This window comes from Lytechinus pictus, chromosome 15 (assembly GCF_037042905.1).
Source record: "Lytechinus pictus isolate F3 Inbred chromosome 15, Lp3.0, whole genome shotgun sequence".
Classification (NCBI taxonomy): Eukaryota; Metazoa; Echinodermata; class Echinoidea; order Temnopleuroida; family Toxopneustidae; genus Lytechinus; species Lytechinus pictus.
In genome coordinates this window covers 10,752,141-10,773,043 of record NC_087259.1, presented here as the reverse complement: position 1 = coordinate 10,773,043, position 20,903 = coordinate 10,752,141, and the positions used below count along the sequence as shown (strand labels likewise).

Genomic DNA, 20,903 nt, shown 5'->3' with positions numbered 1-20,903 from the left:
TGCAAGTAAAAGAAAGAACCGATATCACGGACAGAGGGGGGAAGCTACTGGTGTGTGACTTTAAAATATTCCTTCTCAACATCTACCAAAGCAGAGTGACTTCATGAAATATCCAAAACTTTCAAACATCCCAAACAAATGTCATGTCTGCCCGTGGTAATATTGACGAAATATTGAAAATGTATATATATTTTGTCAATATAGTAGTATATTCACATCTAACAAAGATATGTCTACACGTTCATAACAACACCCACCATGTTAATGACGAATTAATATAACTTCTAAATTTCGCCCCCCCCCCCCAAAAAAAAAAAAAAAAAAAAAAAAAAAAAAAAAAAAACATATATATTACAGGCATTTTTCTCACATTTCACATTGTCTGGTCCCAACAATTTCAGTCTCCCCCATGAAATCTCAAGGAAAAACCGATTTTAAAAGTTTAGGGGTTACATTACACAGTGTATTCAATAATTAAAAAAAAAGTTTTTAGAGATATATATAACGATCACTGACTAGGATTTGATTATGGATTTGACAATAATAATAATAAGAGTGACATCTTTGATTTGAGAAAATTAGTCATGCATGACCACCACTGTAAATTATAATTGATGCATGTCACAAATGATTTGTGCAATATCCACGTGCGAACCCGGATCCAACCTCATTTCTATATTATCACAGTGTTATATAGAACAAAAACAAGTCTTTCTTTCCTAACGCCAGGTCGTCTTATCCTTATGAAATCTTGAACCTTTTTTTCTGCGCAACTTGATTTTTTACATTGGTTTCAAACTCTTCTTGCTATTCTTGCTATTCTACGCGTGAAGGTTTCATACCATTATAACAATAGTAAAATGAAGCATCATTATATTTAAGATATCAAATATCATAACTTATTTTGGTGCCGCCACTGTTTAAAGCGTCATCTTTATCTTTAATGATTGTTTCAGCTGACAGCTGTGACTTCGAAAGGGACCTCTGCTCTTGGACACAAGATGATACGGATGAGATGGACTGGTCAATATTTACAGCAAGAACGGTCCCCTCAGGATACAAAGGACCTGCAACAGATCACACCACAGGATCGGCACAGGGTATGTTTGAAGACGACGACGATGACGACGACGGTGATGATGATGATGATGATATTGATGATGATGTTTGTGATGATGTTGATGATGGTGATAATGATGATGATGATAATGACAACGGAGATGATGATGATGATGCCGATGGTGATGACGACGATGGTGATGATGATGATGACGACGATGATGACGATGATGATGATATTGATGAGGTTTGTGATAATGATTAAGACATGGTTCTGGTGATGAGAAGATGCTAATGTCGGTAGTGACAATGACGAGGACATGGGCGAGGATGAAGATGAAGAAGGAGAAGGAGGAGGTGGTGATGATGATATTGATGACGGTGTTGGTGATGCTGATGATTATGACACGCTAGTGGTGACAATGATGATGCCATTATAATGCTGCTCAGATGGTGATTGTGACGGTAGTCACAATGACGACTATGATGACTGCTGAAGAGTGAAGACGTGTAGACGCGCGAGCTCCCAGTTAGCACGTGGAAACCTATTCAACTGAAATTTACGGTATGCCGAACCTAAGAAGCGGAACCGCACAAAAGGCCATGGCCGAAACTTCGGGGACACAAACCGACACATCTAGTGCATCGGATGAACTTTCATCGGACTTTGAAAATTATGTCAGAAGGGGCATAGCAGATATCAAATCTATGTGTGCAGGTTTTGAGAAAGCTCTGGATTTCTTAGGTGACAGGACTGAAAAGCTAGAGAAGCGAATGTCTCCACTAGAGAAGAAAGTTAAGGAATTAGAGATTGCTACCCAACAAAACACCCAAGCCCTTGAGAAGTCGGCGCTGGCAGAGAATAAGCTTGAAAGGTTTTCTCGCAGGAACAATTTAAGAGTCGTGGGATTACCGATGTCTCGCCAGGAGAGAGGGGTGGAGGTGGCTGTAGCTTTCCTTGAGAAATTCTTTGACATGCGGTCCCCTCGGGTCGAGAGGGCTCATCGGGACGGCCGGAAGGTAGGAGATAAGCCGCGCCATCTTCTAATCAGGATGTTGTCGTACCAGGATAAGCACTTTGTGCTTTCGCAACAGCGAAAAAAATTGGAGCAATACCCTTTCTATATCATCGATGATTTGTCAGCTATGGATAGAGCAGAGAAAAAAAAATGGCAAAAAGATGTGCAGGAATCCTTTAACGCGGGGAAGCGACACTACTTCTCTGCTGGGAAATGGCGTGATAGCAACGGTAATTTGGCTTGGTTCTATGACAAGCAGCGTGCAACTACCCCACAAGTACAAGCAACACTTGTTGTTGATGACCACAGCCTCATCCAACAAGATGATGACCAGCAGGTATATCCCAACAAAACGAAGCCTTCGACTTCGAGCGCTCGCCAGATTACAGCGGAGATTCATGCTGAGCCATCCCAAGTTCAGTGAGAGTGAAAAGGATGACTGAGTAGAAAAATCATCACCATAAAAATGTGGATGAAAATTATATATGGCATATGTTGAAACTCGATGAATACATGTGCTGATTGGGAGTCAAATGTCATCGTTAATAAGATTTTATTTTGCCTGTGAGACTGCATTTTGCTTTCCTTCATGACAATTTATAGGCCTAAATACTCCAAAGGACAGGCGAGAACACGTTTACCAAGCTACATTTCGAAAGATTCGAATGAAGTCTTTATGTTAAGCAGTCATGCTCTATACATCTTGATATTTCTTTTCCATATCATATGTGTTAAGTGTGATAAACATGAATATAAAGATTTTCTGATGGAACAGGTTGCTGAGGTTAGTTTATACATAGGTTTCAAACAATTGTCTCCAATATTTTTTCATGGATATATTTGCTCATTGCAGTTAGTATGGTTACGTGTATGTCAGGATCAATATTATATCCAACTGTGGCTATTACAGGCGGCAACAACAGAGATATCTTAATACTATCTCTTTAATTTTTACTTCCAAACAATATTGGTTCATGATGTGAAATGTTTTTATTTCAAAGGAATGGATAGTAATACATGTACTCTAATTATTCATTTATACCTGGGATACAGTAGCTTAGTACAAATGAACTGTACAAGTCAGGTTTCAGAAGGTCAATTTTTTGTTCAATATTTGGAGTTAAAGTCAAGGAAGATTGAGAAATCTCACATCTGCCATTTCAGATATTTTTTAAAGTCATGGCTCCAAGTAATGTTGATATTACTCTTTCAGAGTCGGGGTTCAAAATCTCAATGTCATGTTCTTTGCTTGGAATCAGAAACAAATATAATGGAGGAGTTTCAAATTTACTTTTCAAGGCTTTCATTGAAGTCATGCCTTCAAGCAATATTCAAAGTTTTTCTTCAAAATGTGAATTCTTTATATTTTGAAAGGATTGAGAGTAACATTTTATTACAAAATGTATACTTAAAAAGGTGTGCTTGTGAAATTACAACCAGAACAATACATTTTTCTAAGTTATACAGAAATTTTGAAGTGAACAGTTTGACTCTAGGAATAACTATGCACTTTTCTGTACACAACCATGTTCTAGTATTTACAATTGGAATACGTGTATCACTACATTATGTGATGAAGTTGAGCTGTAGCCATTCCCAATGCACTGGTATGCCTGCCTGGTTGTTGAACATTAAAGCTGCCTTTGTTATGCATAGTCCTTGTGAAATTGACATTCTGAAATATTTGGAGCCGCGAAACATCTGTGTTAACATGCCTTGCTCCCTTCAAAGGAATTATCCAACCACTCTCTTTTATGATAGATTTTGTATGGGTGTCTTCATAATGTTGTCATTTGTTGACTGTAGCTATTTACGAGTGATTCTATGACTGTGAAAGTATTATCTTTTAACTGTCGTGGACTAGGAAATGTTATGAAACGAAGAGACATCCTTGCATATATAAAATCTAAAAGAGCACAGATATATTGTTTACAAGATACTCATTTTGTTCCTGAAATATGTCTTTCAGTGAAGAGGGAGTGGTTGGGTAAATGTTATTTCTCCTGTAACAATTCTCGCTCGAGAGGAGTAGCTGTTACGTTTGACACAAATTTTGTTGTAGAAGTAAAAAAAGAAAAAATAGATGATAAAGGTAATTTTATTATACTGAGCCTTTGTATTGGAACGTTGCAAGTAACATTAATTTCATTATATGGTCCAAATGACGATACTCCTGGTTTTTTTGATGATCTTAAAAGATATACCATTGAGTTTGATGACCCGCACATAATAATTTGTGGGGATTGGAATCTGGTGCAAGATTTTGATCTGGATACTTTGAATTACATTAGATTGAACAATAAAGAAGCAAGGAAGAAGGTGATAGAATTAAAAAATGATTTGGATTTGGTAGATGTTTGGCGTGAACATAATGTAGGGATTCGAAGTTATACATGGAGACAGCCTACTCCATTAAAACAGAGTAGACTTGATTATTTTTTGGTTTCCTCGGATCTCTTTTCATTAATCACAAAAAAGGAACATCTGTTTGGATATAAATCTGATCATTCTATAATCAGCTTAGAATTTGAATTAGATAAATACCAAAAATGTTTTACTTATTGGAAATTTAACAATGTTTTCTTGAAAGATGAGGAATATGTGGACATTATTAAAAGAAAGATAAGAGAAGTAGTATTACAATATGCAGAAGAAGAATCTATTCAAGGTAAAGAATATGAAGAGATGAGAAAGGAAGATATTATGTTTTCTATCAATGAACAGTTGTTTTTTGATACTCTTCTCATGGAATTGAGAAGTTCTACTATTCTATATTCGTTGAGAAGAAAAAGAGAAAATAAGGAAGAAAAAAACAAAATTGAGAAGGAAATTTTTAAATTAGAAACCAATATGATATCAGAGGAAAGAACTTCAACTATTGAAAAGATACGTATTTTGAAAGAACAATTAGAAAGCATTATTGAAAATGAGCAGCAAAATTCGATTAAGTATAGCAGGATACAAGAAATGCAATTTGGAGAAAAGCCTTCAAAATATTTTTTGAATTTAGAAAAACAGAGATCAGTGGAAAAGACAATTATAAGATTGATTGATAAAAACAACTGTTTAATTGATCAACAAGAGGATATTTTACAAGAAGTATATCTTTATTTTAAGGATTTGTATACATTTCAACCAGTATCAGAGGCCGAAAGATTGTTTGCTATGATTCCTTTGAATAAAGTAAGGACATTTACACCACAAGAAAGTGACGTTTTAGAAGGGGATATATGTTATTCAGAAATACTTGATGCAGTTAAACAGATTAAAATTGGTAAAGCGCCCGGTCAAGACGGCTTTACAGCAGAATTTTTTAAGTATTTTATTAATGATATAGGAATTTATTTGTGGCGAAGTGTCAAAAATGCTTATTTGACTGGTGAATTATCTCCTTCACAAAACTTGGGTCTTATAACTTTAATCCCTAAAGGTAATAAGCCCCGTCATTTTATTAAAAATTGGAGACCGATATCTCTTCTTAATGTTGTATACAAAATTTTATCTACATGTCTTGCAAATAGGTTACGAAAGGTATTATCAGTAGTCATTCACACAGATCAGAAAGGATTTTTACCTGGTCGTTTTATTGGGGAAAATATTAGAATAATATACGATATCATTGCTTTAGCGGAAAAGCAAAATTTACCTTGTACTTTAATGCTATTAGATTTTGAAAAGGCGTTCGATAGTATTTCCCATGAATTCATTCAAAAGGTTCTTTCGTTTTTTGGGGTGGGTCCGTCATTTCAGAGATGGGTGGATGTTTTGCACAGTAATGCTTACTCAAGCGTTATTGTTAATTCTCAATTGTCACACAGATTTAATATCCAAAGGGGCTGTAAACAAGGGGATCCAATTTCTCCTTACCTTTTCATTATGTGTGTGGAAATTCTTGCATTGTGGATAAGAAATTCAAACCAGTTTGAGGGAATCAGCGTAAACAAAAGAGAATTCAAAATACTTCAATATGCCGATGATACGGCTTTATTTATTTCTGGCTCAAATAAGTCTTTTCAAAAAGTGTTGGAGATGATTTCTTTTTTTACTCAATTTACTGGACTTAAACTCAATTCACAAAAGACACAAATTATTTTTTGGGGTAGCCTGAAAAAGACAAGTTTAGACATTGAATTAGAAGTAAACTTGATAAAGGATACTTATTTTCGCTATCTTGGTACAGATTTTCATGTGAATATTAACAAGATCCCCGATTTCAATTACGATAGGATTTTTGATAAATTGAAAAGACAGATGATTTCATGGTCGAAGAGAAATATTACACCTTTGGGTAGAATTACAGTGGCTAAATCCCTTTTATTGCCTCAATTCAATCACCTTTTTCTTTCAATCCCCAGTCCATCGGCTCAACTAATGAAAAATATTAAAGTTAAATTTTTTCAATTTGTATGGAATGGAAAACCAGACAAAATTAGTAGGGAACAAATACTTGGTTCATACTTAGAAGGGGGATTGAAAATGATAGATATAGATTGTTTTAACAAAGCATTAAAATTGACATGGTTGAGAAGAATTCTATTGAGAAAATGTGATGACGTAGAAAGTCTATTAGGATTTTCTTTAGGACAGCCTTTCCATCTGTTTTATGGAGATGAATATTTTTATAACATATCGGAAAAGATTAGTAATCCATTTTGGAAAGAGTTTTTTGCCATGCTATTTTCGATATTTCAAAAATCTGAAAATATCAATTGGTTAGCGCAACCTTTATGGAAAAATAGTAAAATACAAATAGATGGGAAGTCTGTTTATTTTAAATACTGGCAAGAAAAGGGTATAAGATTTATTAATGATTTAATAGATCGAGAAGGAAATATTATATCTTTAACTGAATGTGAATCTAAGTTTGGCTTAAAAGTCAATGTTTTGGAATATTTTTCAATTTCTCAGGCTCTAAGATGTGTGTTTAATCGAAAATTTCAAAATCTAGACCATAGAATATGTGAACCATTTGTTATGCCTTATATTTCTCCTATAATGAGTGATAAAAAGGGGTGTAAAAGTAATTACAAACTTTTGATAGGAAATAAAGATTCAGCTAAAACTATTGCAGCAAAATGGGGAAAAAATTCAAATATTCTTTTGGATCACACTAAAATACCAGAATTTAATAGGATGATTTTCAGATTTACAACTGACATTCGGATAAAGTATTTCCAATACAAAGTTTTCAATAGAATTGTGTTTTTAAATGATATTTTATTCAAACTAAAGATCACCAATACTGAGTGCTGTACATTTTGTTATACTGTAAAGGAAACAATTGAACACTTCTTTTACTTCTGTAATTTTAGTAGAAATATTTGGAGTAAAATAGAAACGTGGATATCATCTCCTACGTTTATTCTTAAATTTACTCCACAGAATATTTTGTTTGGATATAAAGAAAAGCGAAATGATGCCCTGAATTGTATTATCATTTTAGTAAAACAACAATTATATTTCTCGAGGTTGAACAAGACTGTACCTGATTTTAAGAAGATTAAGAAGGTAATACAAACTTATTATTTAGATGAATGTTACATTCATGATCTGAATGGAAAAAGGAAAGTTTTTGATTTGAAATGGAGTATGTTGAAACATTTGTTTGAATAATGTTATAATTTGACTTCTGTAAACGTGTTCTTTTTTTGTAAATAAACTTGCCCATTGGGGCAAAAGTATGAAAAAAAAAATGATGATAATGATGAATGATAATGAATGACCATGATGCTGCTGCTAATTATGACAATGTTAAGGACGACGGTGACGATGCTGATGATGATGATGACGATGATGACAATGATGATGCTGCTGCTGACGGTCGTAATGATAGGGTCTATAGATGAGATAGAGGAGAGAGTGAGAGAGGACTGAATCGTTAGATAACTGTTGACAATTGACAAATGGTGATTATGCGCGGAGTTTGGAAAAGAGCGTGATATAAAACAAAGATGTTAATGATGATGATGAAGATGATTATGCCGATGATGGTGGTGGTGATGAAGATGATGGTGATGGTGATGATGATGATGAAGATCATCGTTATGATGATGATGATGAAGAAGATGATGATGTTGCTAATGGTGAATATTGTAATGATGATGATGATGATTATAATGGTGATCGTGATGATGGTGGTGATGAAGACGAAGGTGATGATGATGAAGATGATGGTGATGATTATGATGATGATGATGGTGAAGAAGCTGATGTTGCTAATGGTGAATATTATAATAATGATGATGATGATGATGATGATGATGATGATGGTGATGATGATGAATGTCAAACAGAACGAAAATGTGCTCTTGTTCCAGTAGGCATATAGCCTAACCACCATATTTACCATCTTACATTTCCGAACACAAAAACTTTGTTAACGATGTCTTCGAATCAACCATTTCCTATAGGTCGGTATATTTATGTGGATGGATCTACTTCGCGGACGGGTCACAAAGCGAGGCTGATCAGTCCCGAATACAAACTGGCGCCACGAGGTTGTACCTTTAACATGTGGTTTTACATGTTCGGTCCCGAGTACGGCGACCTGGAAGTGAAACTGCGGGATGACCGAGGTCAGAGTCACGTGACTAAAGTTCAAGACAACGCATTGCAGTACAACATATGGTACAACTGGAATTCCAAAATTCTCCCCTGTACACAAAATTTTCAAGTAAGGAGATGACTTTTGAAAGTGAATTAGTATTTGTCTGTGTAATACAGTGCGTCTCAAAAAATGTTTACACTTAGAAAAAGTCCTGTAAATTTATACATTTATAATATCCTGAAGATTTTTCGACATTTTAACATTGGTACATATCCATTTTAGCAAATGTCGAAAAATTTCATTGAATAGATGAGACCCGAACCCAAGAATATATGTGAAAAAGTTACCCACTTGTTGTATATTTTTTAATTCCCAGGGCTTTTTCAAAGTGTAAACTGTTTTTGATAGGCACTGTATATGACTACTGAGTAGTGAACAATAACGTTATTGTCGAGAAAGTGCAAAGTATAACGAATTAGCATTTACTGTTATAGTATTTATGTAGTATATTCCAAGGAAGGAGAATGTACTGTTCTATAAAATGTATTTTAAAAGAACATCATACCTCTGTGAACAGGCTTTTCTTTCTTCTCCATTCTTTCTATTTTTCTTTCTAAAGCGCATAGAGACATGATTATATCATCGTTATATGCGCTATATAAGAAATGTTTTATTATTATTATTATTATTATTATTAATGCACTGTTTGATGCCGCAAGATGGAAATATAAGATATTTTTCTTACAGAATGTAGATAAAATCTTCCTGCTTGGCTACAGACACACTGGTCGAGTGGTCACGAAGGGTTCTTTATGCTTTTCATTGCTTCTGGTCGGAAACCTTACATAGGCATATTGCTCACCTTCAACGAAGTTACAGGAGCAAGCGAAAATGAAATTTGAAATTTGGTGCAATATCCTAAAATGCTTTACTGGACGCATAACAAGTGCATGCAAATTTGACATATAACATAAGTTCAAACAATCTCATCTTATTTTCTTACTGTTACTGCAAGTAATCGGAGGTGTGTCAAAACAGAAATGCGTAGCAACATTCCATAGGCAGTCAAATATAGTGTTTCATGGAAGTCACCTCTGCGTGGCAAAGTTCCCATTATAATCCTAATGATATAAGCGATGTCCCATTTCAATCTTAATTTCAATTCCAGTTTTATTTTCATTTTCACATTCAATAACAATGTCAAATCCAATTTCAATTTCAAATTTGATTGCAATATCAAATTAAATTTCAATTTCAATATCAATTTCAATTTTCCAGATAGTTATAGAATCAGAAGATAAGCTCCAGGGCCCCATTGAGAGTGGTTTTGCTGTAGATGATCTGTCCTTCACGGACTGCGCATTCCCCGAGACGATGGCCGTTGGCACCTGTCCTTCGGATACGATGCAGTGCGGCACATGGGAGTGCTACCCAGCTGTTAATCACTGCGATATGGAGTTGGATTGCTGTGCCGGGACGGATGAGACAAATTGTGGTAGGGCATCAAAAATGGAGCATAATTAATAAATCAAAATAGATATAATAATAAAGGGAAAAATGAAATAAAATCTTGAAATTGAATCATTAAATATAAAAATAATTTAAAGATTAATGTATAAATGAATGAAAAAAAATGAAATAAAAATAAATGAATGAATTATTTGAATAACTAAGAAAAAAATTATCGATTAGTTTATAAAAAAATCACAAAATTAATGTTTTTGTAAAACGAAATTTATATTCAACTGTCAAAAGCAAAATATTAATTTATTGATTTATCAATGAAAAGCAGCGTTTTGTATATTTCATTTTAAACTTTCAACGTCATAATTTTTTATCCAATCTTTTAACAAAAAAATTATCAGAGTTTGGCAGTTTGCTATTGTCATACGGCACGGCATACCTTTCTTTCCCTCTATTCTCCCTCTCTGTCTCCACCATTACTTCTGTATTGCTTTCTGCATTCATGATATTTTTTTTCGCAGAGAGCCAAGGCTATATCCAGTGTGATTTCGAACAGGGCTTATGTGACAACCAATGGGAGCAGCTAAACACCGATGAATTTGATTGGACCTGGCAGCAAGGCGGTACCCCGGATAACTGGAGAAGAACTGGTCCGCAGTATGACCATACCAAAGGCGATGAATATGGTAACCATTAGTGCTGGAAAGAACAGAATATCCACAGTGTGCCAGGCAGTGTGTTTACAGTGTGAGACCATGTATCACCATTAAGGCCACATATGGGAAGTCCACTATATGAGCACACTCGAGGTGTCCACAGAGTAAAATTCTCAGCAAACACTGTCTAATTTGGGCATTTTAACGACCTGAACGGTGTGTGTTACATCGTCACAAAGTCCAATATGAGAACACAATAAGAACACACTGTGTGTCACTGTGTAATCACATGGAACACTCACATTCGAGAGGTGTCCCCAGAGTGATATTATATTAGCACACTGTTTCTGTTTGAGCATTTTATTGATGTGGGTTACATCTTCACACACTGTGTGACGCTATGTTACTGTATGTAGAAATAAAATCGTAGATTTTAAAAGGAGCATAGCTCTCAAAAATGAAAGGTAAAGTCACACTCTTCGTCAGTGCCCGCGATGTGACAAAAAAAAAGAGAATTCAAAATCCGTTTCTGAAACAGTCGTGAAAATAATGGAAATAAAGGATAAAATTTTGGCACTAATAATACCTGATTACCGGGGTTCTGAGGGCAAAATCTTAAAATAGGAATACTCTTTCGTCCAATACTTTTTCCACAAGTAAAAATACTCTTTCGTCCATACCTTTTCCACAAGTAATATTTTTTTCAATTTTTGAAAGATATTCTGTCGCGCATTTTCAAAAGAATGTTTTGAATTAGGTTTATGACAAATAAGAAAAGTAAGATAGCTCAAGGATTTCCACCTCCACCTGTACATGCAGAACCCCGCAATTGATAGTGGGTTCAAAGTAGCAGCTCTACCAGGACAAGGGGTGTTCCCAAAGCCAAACTTACATGGATATTGAGTCCAATCTAGATGACAAGGCCTAATAAAAAACTTTTCAAGAAAAAGACAAGATTTTCAATTTGACTCATTTCATACGTTTTGTTTTGTAAGTTATACTCTCGAAATTGGTAGTCATAATTAAAGGAGATGGTGTAATAGCTCACGAGTGTGCGAATAAGCTTAAAACTTGACGTGTTCAATCATCAATTTAGGAAAAAATAGGTAAAAACAAAAGGTATTTTAACATGATTTAAATATATGTTTTTTCTATTGCATGTCAGGATGGTATTACTATACAGAGTCTAGTGACAGAAGGAAGAATGGGGAAAGGGCAATGCTAGCCAGCTTTCCCATCGCGGCTGATACCTCGGGAAACTGCAGGGTGAGTATACCTCTGACAATGTCTTAAATGAAGCCCACTACCACCCCACTCCCTTCCTGTTGTCCCCACGTATCGCACAAATTGATTTTGATAAAAAGCAATGTATCAGCTTCATAAGTTTCATCACATTTCCTGCGATCAAACTTTTCACAGCACTTAAAAATATTATCAAGTCAATTAATTTTTTGAACGTGTGGAAAACTTGTGATTGAATTTATAGTGGTTTTGCTCACTTGCAAAATTTCTGAAATAGTGCACCGGTATGCAAACTCAGCCGCTAGATTTCTACGCCTTCGTTATGCCACTGGGCGGTCATTTGCTCTTAATGTTGAACTCACTTTCTGCCCTCATTTCTGAGAAGCAGCACCCTTGCAAAATGTTAAACATATTTTAAGTCCTTATCTATTAGTGAATTAAACAGAAACTCTCCTTAGAAAGGAGCCCGAAATATTTGTAATTCGAGATATCTAAGATGGTATGTTTTGTTTACTTTTTGAAATATAGCATTTTCACATTCCATTTAGAAAATGGGGCTTCAAAATAGTAATCATTTTGCCCATTGCTTGACGGGCTCCTGAGGATTTTTGTGAGAAACTAATCACAAGGCCATATTTTTCCTTTACAGATTCGATTTTTCTACCACATGGAAGGGCAAGGGATCGGTACTCTGAACGTCTATACAAGAACCGCCATTAATGGTCCGCTATCAAAGATATGGAGCAAAGATAGACAGATGGGAGAACAATGGAATTACGATAACCTAGAACTACGAGTTTTAAACGACTTCCAAGTATGTATGTTTTACTTTTTCATTTCATTTCATTTATTGGTTTCTGCAACACTTTTTCATAAACACATTAACAAAGAAAATACAATAATAATATACGTATAACTGACAAGCAAAACATTGAACATAATTGCATTTTCTATTAATATATATCGATTGTTAGAAGGTTGCAGGGGTTACCACTACAAGCTAAGCTTGACTGCGTTGCAACCCCAGGCTTGACTGCGTGGCAACCCCGATTTTTTATGTTCATATTATAATTTTTGCACAACATTGAAAAATGCTCATGGGTGAAATATATAGCATGATTCATTAAAACCCATTAACCTAAATATGTAATACTGAATGTGTGATTTTTATAGCAAAGGCCAGAAAAGTGAGACAATGATAACATTCATTAACCATAGTGTATATACTGCTCTCATACGTGTTAAAGAATTATTATTTTTATTAGGTGTCCACGCCATCATTCTAGATGTATCCCTGTCCAATGATAGTATAATATATTTGTAACACGTGACTTCTTGTGAAAATATATCACGTCCCATTCGAATATCATATCCTTATCACATGGAAATATATCACATAGTATGGAAATACTGTATATCGTGCACTCGTCCTTAGGTCTTATCGGAGTTGTCCAATGGTGATATCATATATATCACGCCTTTATCCTACATCACTTATATGGTAATATATTACACCATAATCCTTTATGGTAATATCTTACGTCATATAGGAATAAAGATTCCTATGGGAACATAATCGTGTCCATTTCTCTTTCTCCTTCTCGGATAATCAGTCATGCTGGGGAATATCACATGCTCGTCCTATGGCAGTGATGTCCTGGTAGAAAATTGCATTTGACATATCACAACTTTATGTTAAAATTTCACGTCATTTGGAAAAATGCCACGTCATAATATGGAAAAATGTGCACGTCATATGGGAAACTGTCACGTCTTGTGGGAAAATGTCATGTCCTTTAAGTGGGAGTAATTAGGATAATAGATTATAACGTCAAAGGGATATGTATCATCTTAACAAGGCCCAGAATATATGTATTAAAAATTTCTTTCTTTTACTGTCCGGGTTATATTTGAAGGAGTCATATGGTCAAATTTCACGTCATTTGGGGAAAATGTCGCGTCATGTGGGAAAATGTCACAAGATCAGATTGGACAATTTTACGTCATATGGGAAAAATGCCACGTAAAATGAGAAAACGCCACGTCCTTTGGGAAAATGTCACATCACATGGGGGAAATAACACGTCATATGGGAAATGGCATGTCATATGGGAAAAAAATCACTTCAAATGAGAAAATGTCACATCATATGGGAAAATGTCATGTAATATATGCATGGAACAATAACGATATGTAAACAAGGCCCAGAATACATGTAAAATTACGTACTTACAGTATATATAATATTTCTCTCTTCTACTATCCAGGTAATATTTGAAGGGGTTGTCGGTTATACTGCTGAGAGTGATATAGGACTGGATGATATTAGTTTTACCAAAGAATGCGGTCGTGCTGCTAGTGGTCTACCGATTGTAGCGACTGAAAAAATGACTACATCAAAACGTAAGAATTTACTGTAGTGATCGCGGTAACTTCAGATCTCCCTGAGACTTCTCGGAGAAGGAAGGGTTTGTGGTGGTGGTAGGGGGGGGGGGGCTAAACAGTATGTCATTATCTTCAGAGATAAAAATGGTTATCTTTCTAGGACCAAGCAATTTCTTGTCTGAGTACGATCCTTTCACTGTTTTTGCCCCTGTACCCATTTTTCTTGATGTTTTAATATCCCTTTTAAAATCACTGTGGGCATCCCCCCGTTGTGTCCTAGTCATGCTAGTCGCAATTTTTTATCTTTCTATGTCTATTTCTCTCCATCGTTTTATCTATCAAAATATGATATCTCTGTATTTATCATTTCAGAACTTGATAAAGGTACAAGTAAACAATTTTTTCCCATAAATAAAATAAGTTTTTACTAGTACTTCTTGGTTTTTTTTTTCATTTCTAATTTATCACAAATTTGTGCTCGTTATGTTTTATAACTTTGATAATGCGTCGATATATCATAACCACAACCTCCTAGTCGTATGATTGTTATCATAATCTGCAAAAGGACTTAACAGATTTTTAAAAAAAGGTAACAAAAAAAACTAAGTTATATAGTCCGAATCCTTGCATCTGATTGGCCTAGGGCGATTAAATGGGGGAATTAAGTGAAAATCACGGACAAAACCTTTCATGAAACGCCCCCCTATTTTTCTATCTGATCTCATTCGTTGGTGATAGCTGACCGGCCCACTATACCATCGTGTCTTGGGGGAAGGTTCACGTGCTCAGCAGACGGATCGTGCATTGACGAAAGCATGTTGTGCGATGGCAGGAGTGACTGTCCCGACTCTCAAGACGAGGCTTCGTGTCGTAAGTATTCTGCATGCGATCGTGCCACGAACATACTACGAACAGATCACGTCCATACACGAACAAACTAAGAAAATATTACGAACTTATTGAAGGGAGGGTCCACGAAAAGATCAAGAATATTTCATGATTGTAAGAACAGATCAACCGACACGAATTTATTTTAGACGAGTACACAGAAATATTACAAGCATACTAACAGGAATATATTGTAAGACGAACAACCTAATAACTGATTACGAATATTTAAGAACAGAACATGAGCAGACTGAATTAAACCAATCACGAATACTTTTAATATGAGTTTAAAAAAACCATCGCATATATCGGGAATATATTTTATGAACACGCCACGAATAACTAAGAACATTATCGCGAATAGTAAGAACACAAACAGACTGAAAACCGATCACGGCCGGGCTACTTCAAATTAAAGACGCATCTACGAAAATATCACGAACATATCGAGAACATTAATACAAAAGATTTATAAGGAGCAATCTGTATGTGATTTTGTTTTTTTTTAATTTTGATTTAATGTGATTTTACTTGAGTAAATATTTGTAGTTAAGTATATAGTTTTAAGTTTTTTGTGTGTAAATTGTTATTTATATGTACTTGTTTTTTATTGTGCAGGGCCCCTTGGTAGAGCAGTTTTGTAACTGAAAGGGCTACCCTGTTGAAATAAAACGGAAATAAATAAACACGTAATGAACCTATTTGAAAAAACTGTGGAATGAACAGATTACGACTGTGTAAATATTTTCGAAGAATTAACCCGAAAACAAGGGAGTGAAGCGATTGAGCTTGTCAAGGGAGCGCATTTTCATTTTCTAAAGTGATATCGAAAGATTTTGTTCACACTTTTGGTGAAGTGTGTCAGTAAAAAAAAAGTATATTATCAAATCCGGGGGGAAGTGCCCCCGCCCCTCCCCCCCCCCTTCACTGCGTACAGCCATGTAATTCATGAACAAACTAAGGAATTGATTAGGTGATAAAAATGTCGTCTTAACCACTTTAACATCTCAATAGAATTTGTTGGATGTCATATTTCAATAAGATTGTTTATATATAAAAGTATTAGTAGTCCAATGCATGCATGACATATGTTATAATTGTACGAGGTAATGAACATTACTTTATATTTAAACAAACTAATGAGATTTAATTACTTTCAATGAATTGTTTTACACATTAACTTATGTTTTATTTCTTCTATTGCAGCGGCAGATAAAGATAGTGAGTATACTTTATTCCACGTTTTTAAAATCACACCCGTATAATGTAGCATTTAGAGAGCACATGGAATATCATTAAATGCAATGGCAATTTAACAGGGCTTATTTGATGGGTCTTTACTAAATTGTATTCCAGATAATTCCAGTTAACAATGATGTTTGTTATAAATTCGTTTAGTTGCCTAAATTTGAATCGCAACTTTTCGGTGAAAGTAAACAGATAACAAAATAATCAAGCAACTCTTACCAGAAAAACTATTCAATTCGTTTTCTACCATTGGGATCAGGCTCCATGCATTAAGGCCAGGAATTCAATGTTTTTTCTTCAATATTTTCTTTTAACATGTAAAAGCATCGAAAATTTATTGTAATGATGTCAATATTGAAATGAAATTTTCGTTATAATTTTTCAAATAAAATAGTATATCTAGTAATACCCATATCAAACATGACTGACAGGTGTTGATGTTGAATTTCAAGTTCTCTTTGGTGAAATAATGCATCCATTTGCTACTACATGCTGCTCCTACTACTACTACTACTACTACTACTACTACTATACTTCTGCTGCTGCTACTACTACTACTACTACTACTACTACTACTACTACTACTACTACAGCTACTATTATTCTCCTCCTCTTTCTACTTCTACTGCCTGTTTTCAGACATTACGGATTGTACAATAATATATGTTATGTTGTATTTATTGATAATAAATGGTAATAATCAATATCGACATTGATCTTTTTACCATGCAGATAATCCCGTGGCAATCGGTCTGGGAGTAACGTTTGGTTTTCTCTTCGTAGCTGTTCTTGCCGGTGGTGTAGCTTATTACATCAAGATTTATTCAAAGAAAACTCCGTAAGTCACCTCTGATGTGCTATTGGCTGCTATTATTTCAAGCTTTCAGCTTACGATAGCTGGCCTCTGCATTTAAATTTATTTAGTTATTGTTTACATGAATTATGTCTATATATATACAATTGTCACCTTTGTAATTTGATCATTATGCCTGTTTGATGTTATATCATTGTTATAAATTTGTAATTATGATTTATTATTATTAATAAATGAAGAAATACCTGCTTAAAAAAATGTATGCTCTTATGAACAGACAGCTCAATCCGGGTTTCAACTAGCGATCGCAGTGTTTCTTTCAAAGTTATGTGCAGCGGCTGCGCTCCATGCTCTTTCAGTATAGGACCTAAACTTAACAAAAACATCTCAATTTGACCTCTTGAATGATTGACACCCCACCCTTTCCATAAAACCTTCCGCAGCCCCTGATTATTTTGAATTATAATTTTTGTTTTGTTTTTTGATATCGAAATAACATCTAACACACGAATACATTCTCAAAGCCGATCCCTTTACCTTTTTTTTTTGCATTTGGGGCGTTGTTCACAGTGCTGTTATTTGGCCATCTTCATGTTTCAAGCAGTAAAACACAATAATTCTTAATCTTTTTTCAATGGAAGTATGCTTTTCCAAAATAGTCTTGATTATGTAGACTTTATAGCTCCCTACCTTTCTGTATGTCATTCTAAAAATCACTTTCTGCATCTTCATTTGAGTATATCTTACATTACAACAATAAAAAAAAATGAATAAAAAGAAAGCTATCATCTTCACTTCTATCATAGGCAGGCTAAACCAGCTTGGAGATATATCTATGGTCTCTTTTTAGCTGCCTCACTTTACCTCAAAATGTATTCAAATTGCAGGTGATGCTAAAAGTAACTATAAACTTTTTCTCTTTATCCAGAAAACTCGTCAGCAATGAAATGGCTCCGGGAGTATCAAATCCCACATATGGCAACGTAAGTGATAGTAACCAAACAATTTTCTTTCATCTATATTTTCGCTTCCTATATACGTACATATGCATATTATTTTGATATTCTCTTTGATTCATTGAATTTATTGTATTTCGTTTTCCCCAAAAGAGATGTTTTAATTCATGTAGATTTCACAGAAATTTACCTCCTAGGCTTCAATGAGTATTCATATTCTGAATTCAAATCACACATACACCCGCACACACACACACACATTTATATATATATATATATATATATATATATATATATACAGATATATATAAACATATATATATATATATATATATATATATATATATATATATATATATATATATATATATATATATATATATATATATATATATACACATACATACACACAAATCCTTCCACTCATTATTTTGCTCTTCTGTTCGCGTTTTCTTTTTCGGTCTCACTCGCTGTGGACTTTTTAATACATTTTGACGTGATTTTTATGAATTTTTAACCAATGGTTTGTTAATAATTGAATCGTTTATTTCCCTTCATTTCAACATTCTGTTTTCGAAAAAAAAATGAAAGTCCAAAACAAGAAAGATGCATTTGAATTTCATGTATCATATTTTACTTCACTTGAAATGGGATAAATTGTATTTGTCGTTTATTTTCTTTGTGATTTGTTGTTCAGCTTTACAATGCTCGTACCCGTATGGAAATGATTTCTATTTGGGGGGGGGGTGTAATTTATGCTTTTAAACGATTGATGATTTTTTTTTCTATCAATTTCTCTTTTACAGAATCCGACCTCTTTCAGCATGGACAAGTCAGACACACAAGCATAATGCAACATTTTAAAGTACAAAAGCAAATTATAGCACAGAAAATCAACTATAACGACAGTGGCAGATCCAAGATTTTTACATGCAAAAACAGAAGAAAAAAAATGCTCTCGCTCCAAAATGGAGGTCATTTTGTTCCCGGAAAAAATTGAAAAGCAAAAAAAAATCCTTACTTGCTTATGCGTGACATATTCACCGATAAAATATTTTTGGTGCCTCTCGATCAACACGGAAATATTTCCGTGCTCTCAAAGGGGTGGGGGCGGCACAGGCCGGATGTGCCCGGCCTACCTAGATCCGCCACTGTATATCAAGTTAGATTGGAAAGCGAGTATTCTGTCAAGTCGGAACCAGGGGTGATGAAACAGAAGGTATGGAAGGGGGCGACCACCCTATTATTTTTTTAGAAATACAAAAGTGACCAGCCTCCCTAAACCAACAATAAGGTAAGGTTCTCTGTAAAATTAGCAAAAAGTACTAACTAGATCTTCGAAAAGCAAGATTAAAAATAGGTTATCTAAAAGAGCAATTGTCCTTCATACTATCCAAATTGGAAATCGTAAAGTTGAATAAAAGAGAAGATATAAAAGATTTTTTACACCACTTTTTGATGACTGAGTGGAAATTTTACCGAAATTGTTCAATGCTTGAGTGAACCATCTACTTCAGACCTTTCTGCTTGCGTTCAGTAAGCTCTCGCTTGATTTCTTCTGCAATCAATCGAGTACTTGTGTCGGTTAGTGTTGAACAATTTCGACAAATTAGTTTTTCAAGCCCATTAAAGACCTCAAAATTCATTTTTGGTGGCCTATTGGTGGTTTTGGGGTGGTTGGTCACAAATGAGGGAAAAATATGTAAAATCAAGAATACTCATTTAGGGAGCAAAATTACTTAACTAAATTTGAAGGCGTTTTTGCATTTTTAGAAAAGAAATCGTTGGAGGTGGGTCACTTTTTTGCTACAATTTGATATAAAAAGATGTACAATGTATTTTCTGCTTTTTTAATATGATTTAATTCAATTTCGTCATGTTTTTATTTTATTTTTCATTTACGTAATCATTTATTGATTTTTATTCTTCCGGGGAGGGGAGGGGGCGTGGCAATATCAGGACTGCTCGCACGTTCATATTTCATGTACATCATTAACTGAAATCCGTCATTGCTTTATATGTTAGAACTCAACTAACAATACATTTTTGTTTATTTTTGTGTTTATCTAAAATATGGAAAATACATTATGAATTTGTAAAATCAATGAAGTCTGAACTTCTTTCCAAATTATGTCTATTATCATGACATTTATATATATCATAAGATGATGTTGATTGAAATAGGAATGATGATGATGAAAAGGGATGATTATGGTGATGATGGTGATAATGATGGTGATGGTGTTGATGACGATGATAATGATGATGATGAATCTGTCGCCACCGATTCCTTGAACAAATCACTCAGTCAAACTCATGTTAACATCTTCAGAAAAGTAAATACCAAATGCACAAAAGAAACAAGTTTATGGAAAACCAAACGTCTGTATTTCTCAGAGAAAACAAAGCACAAGAAAAAAAATACACAGTAGTGGGTATCATTGCATACATCATCAGAGTCTAACGTCACTGGTATAAAGTGGTAGAGGGGTAGAATGATTACAAAATGATGAGAATGATTAAACGCATAAAAACAAGACATTTTCAGAGGTGGGGGGGGGGGGGCTTGACAAATTCCGAGTAATTTTCACAAATTGGCTCTCAGTCAATCAGTTGCAAGTATTT

At 34.5% G+C, this 20,903-nt stretch overlaps 1 protein-coding gene across 1 annotated transcript in view; it reads left to right on the top strand.

Annotated features, from left to right (window-relative positions):
* The window catches only part of LOC129277255 (MAM and LDL-receptor class A domain-containing protein 1-like), a 39,973-nt gene extending 19,570 nt beyond the window's left edge, over window positions 1–20,403 (top strand). The window contains exons 11-22 of the mRNA XM_064110741.1: window positions 957–1,100; window positions 8,489–8,751; window positions 9,904–10,120; window positions 10,611–10,775; window positions 11,911–12,011; window positions 12,637–12,801; window positions 14,255–14,390; window positions 15,111–15,242; window positions 16,467–16,481; window positions 17,241–17,346; window positions 18,251–18,305; window positions 19,085–20,403. Of these exons, the coding sequence (XP_063966811.1) occupies window positions 957–1,100; window positions 8,489–8,751; window positions 9,904–10,120; window positions 10,611–10,775; window positions 11,911–12,011; window positions 12,637–12,801; window positions 14,255–14,390; window positions 15,111–15,242; window positions 16,467–16,481; window positions 17,241–17,346; window positions 18,251–18,305; window positions 19,085–19,129 (1,544 nt within the window). The 3' untranslated portion in view covers window positions 19,130–20,403. The remainder of the gene's footprint in view (window positions 1–956; window positions 1,101–8,488; window positions 8,752–9,903; window positions 10,121–10,610; window positions 10,776–11,910; window positions 12,012–12,636; window positions 12,802–14,254; window positions 14,391–15,110; window positions 15,243–16,466; window positions 16,482–17,240; window positions 17,347–18,250; window positions 18,306–19,084) is intronic.
* Window positions 20,404–20,903: the final 500 nt, after the last annotated feature.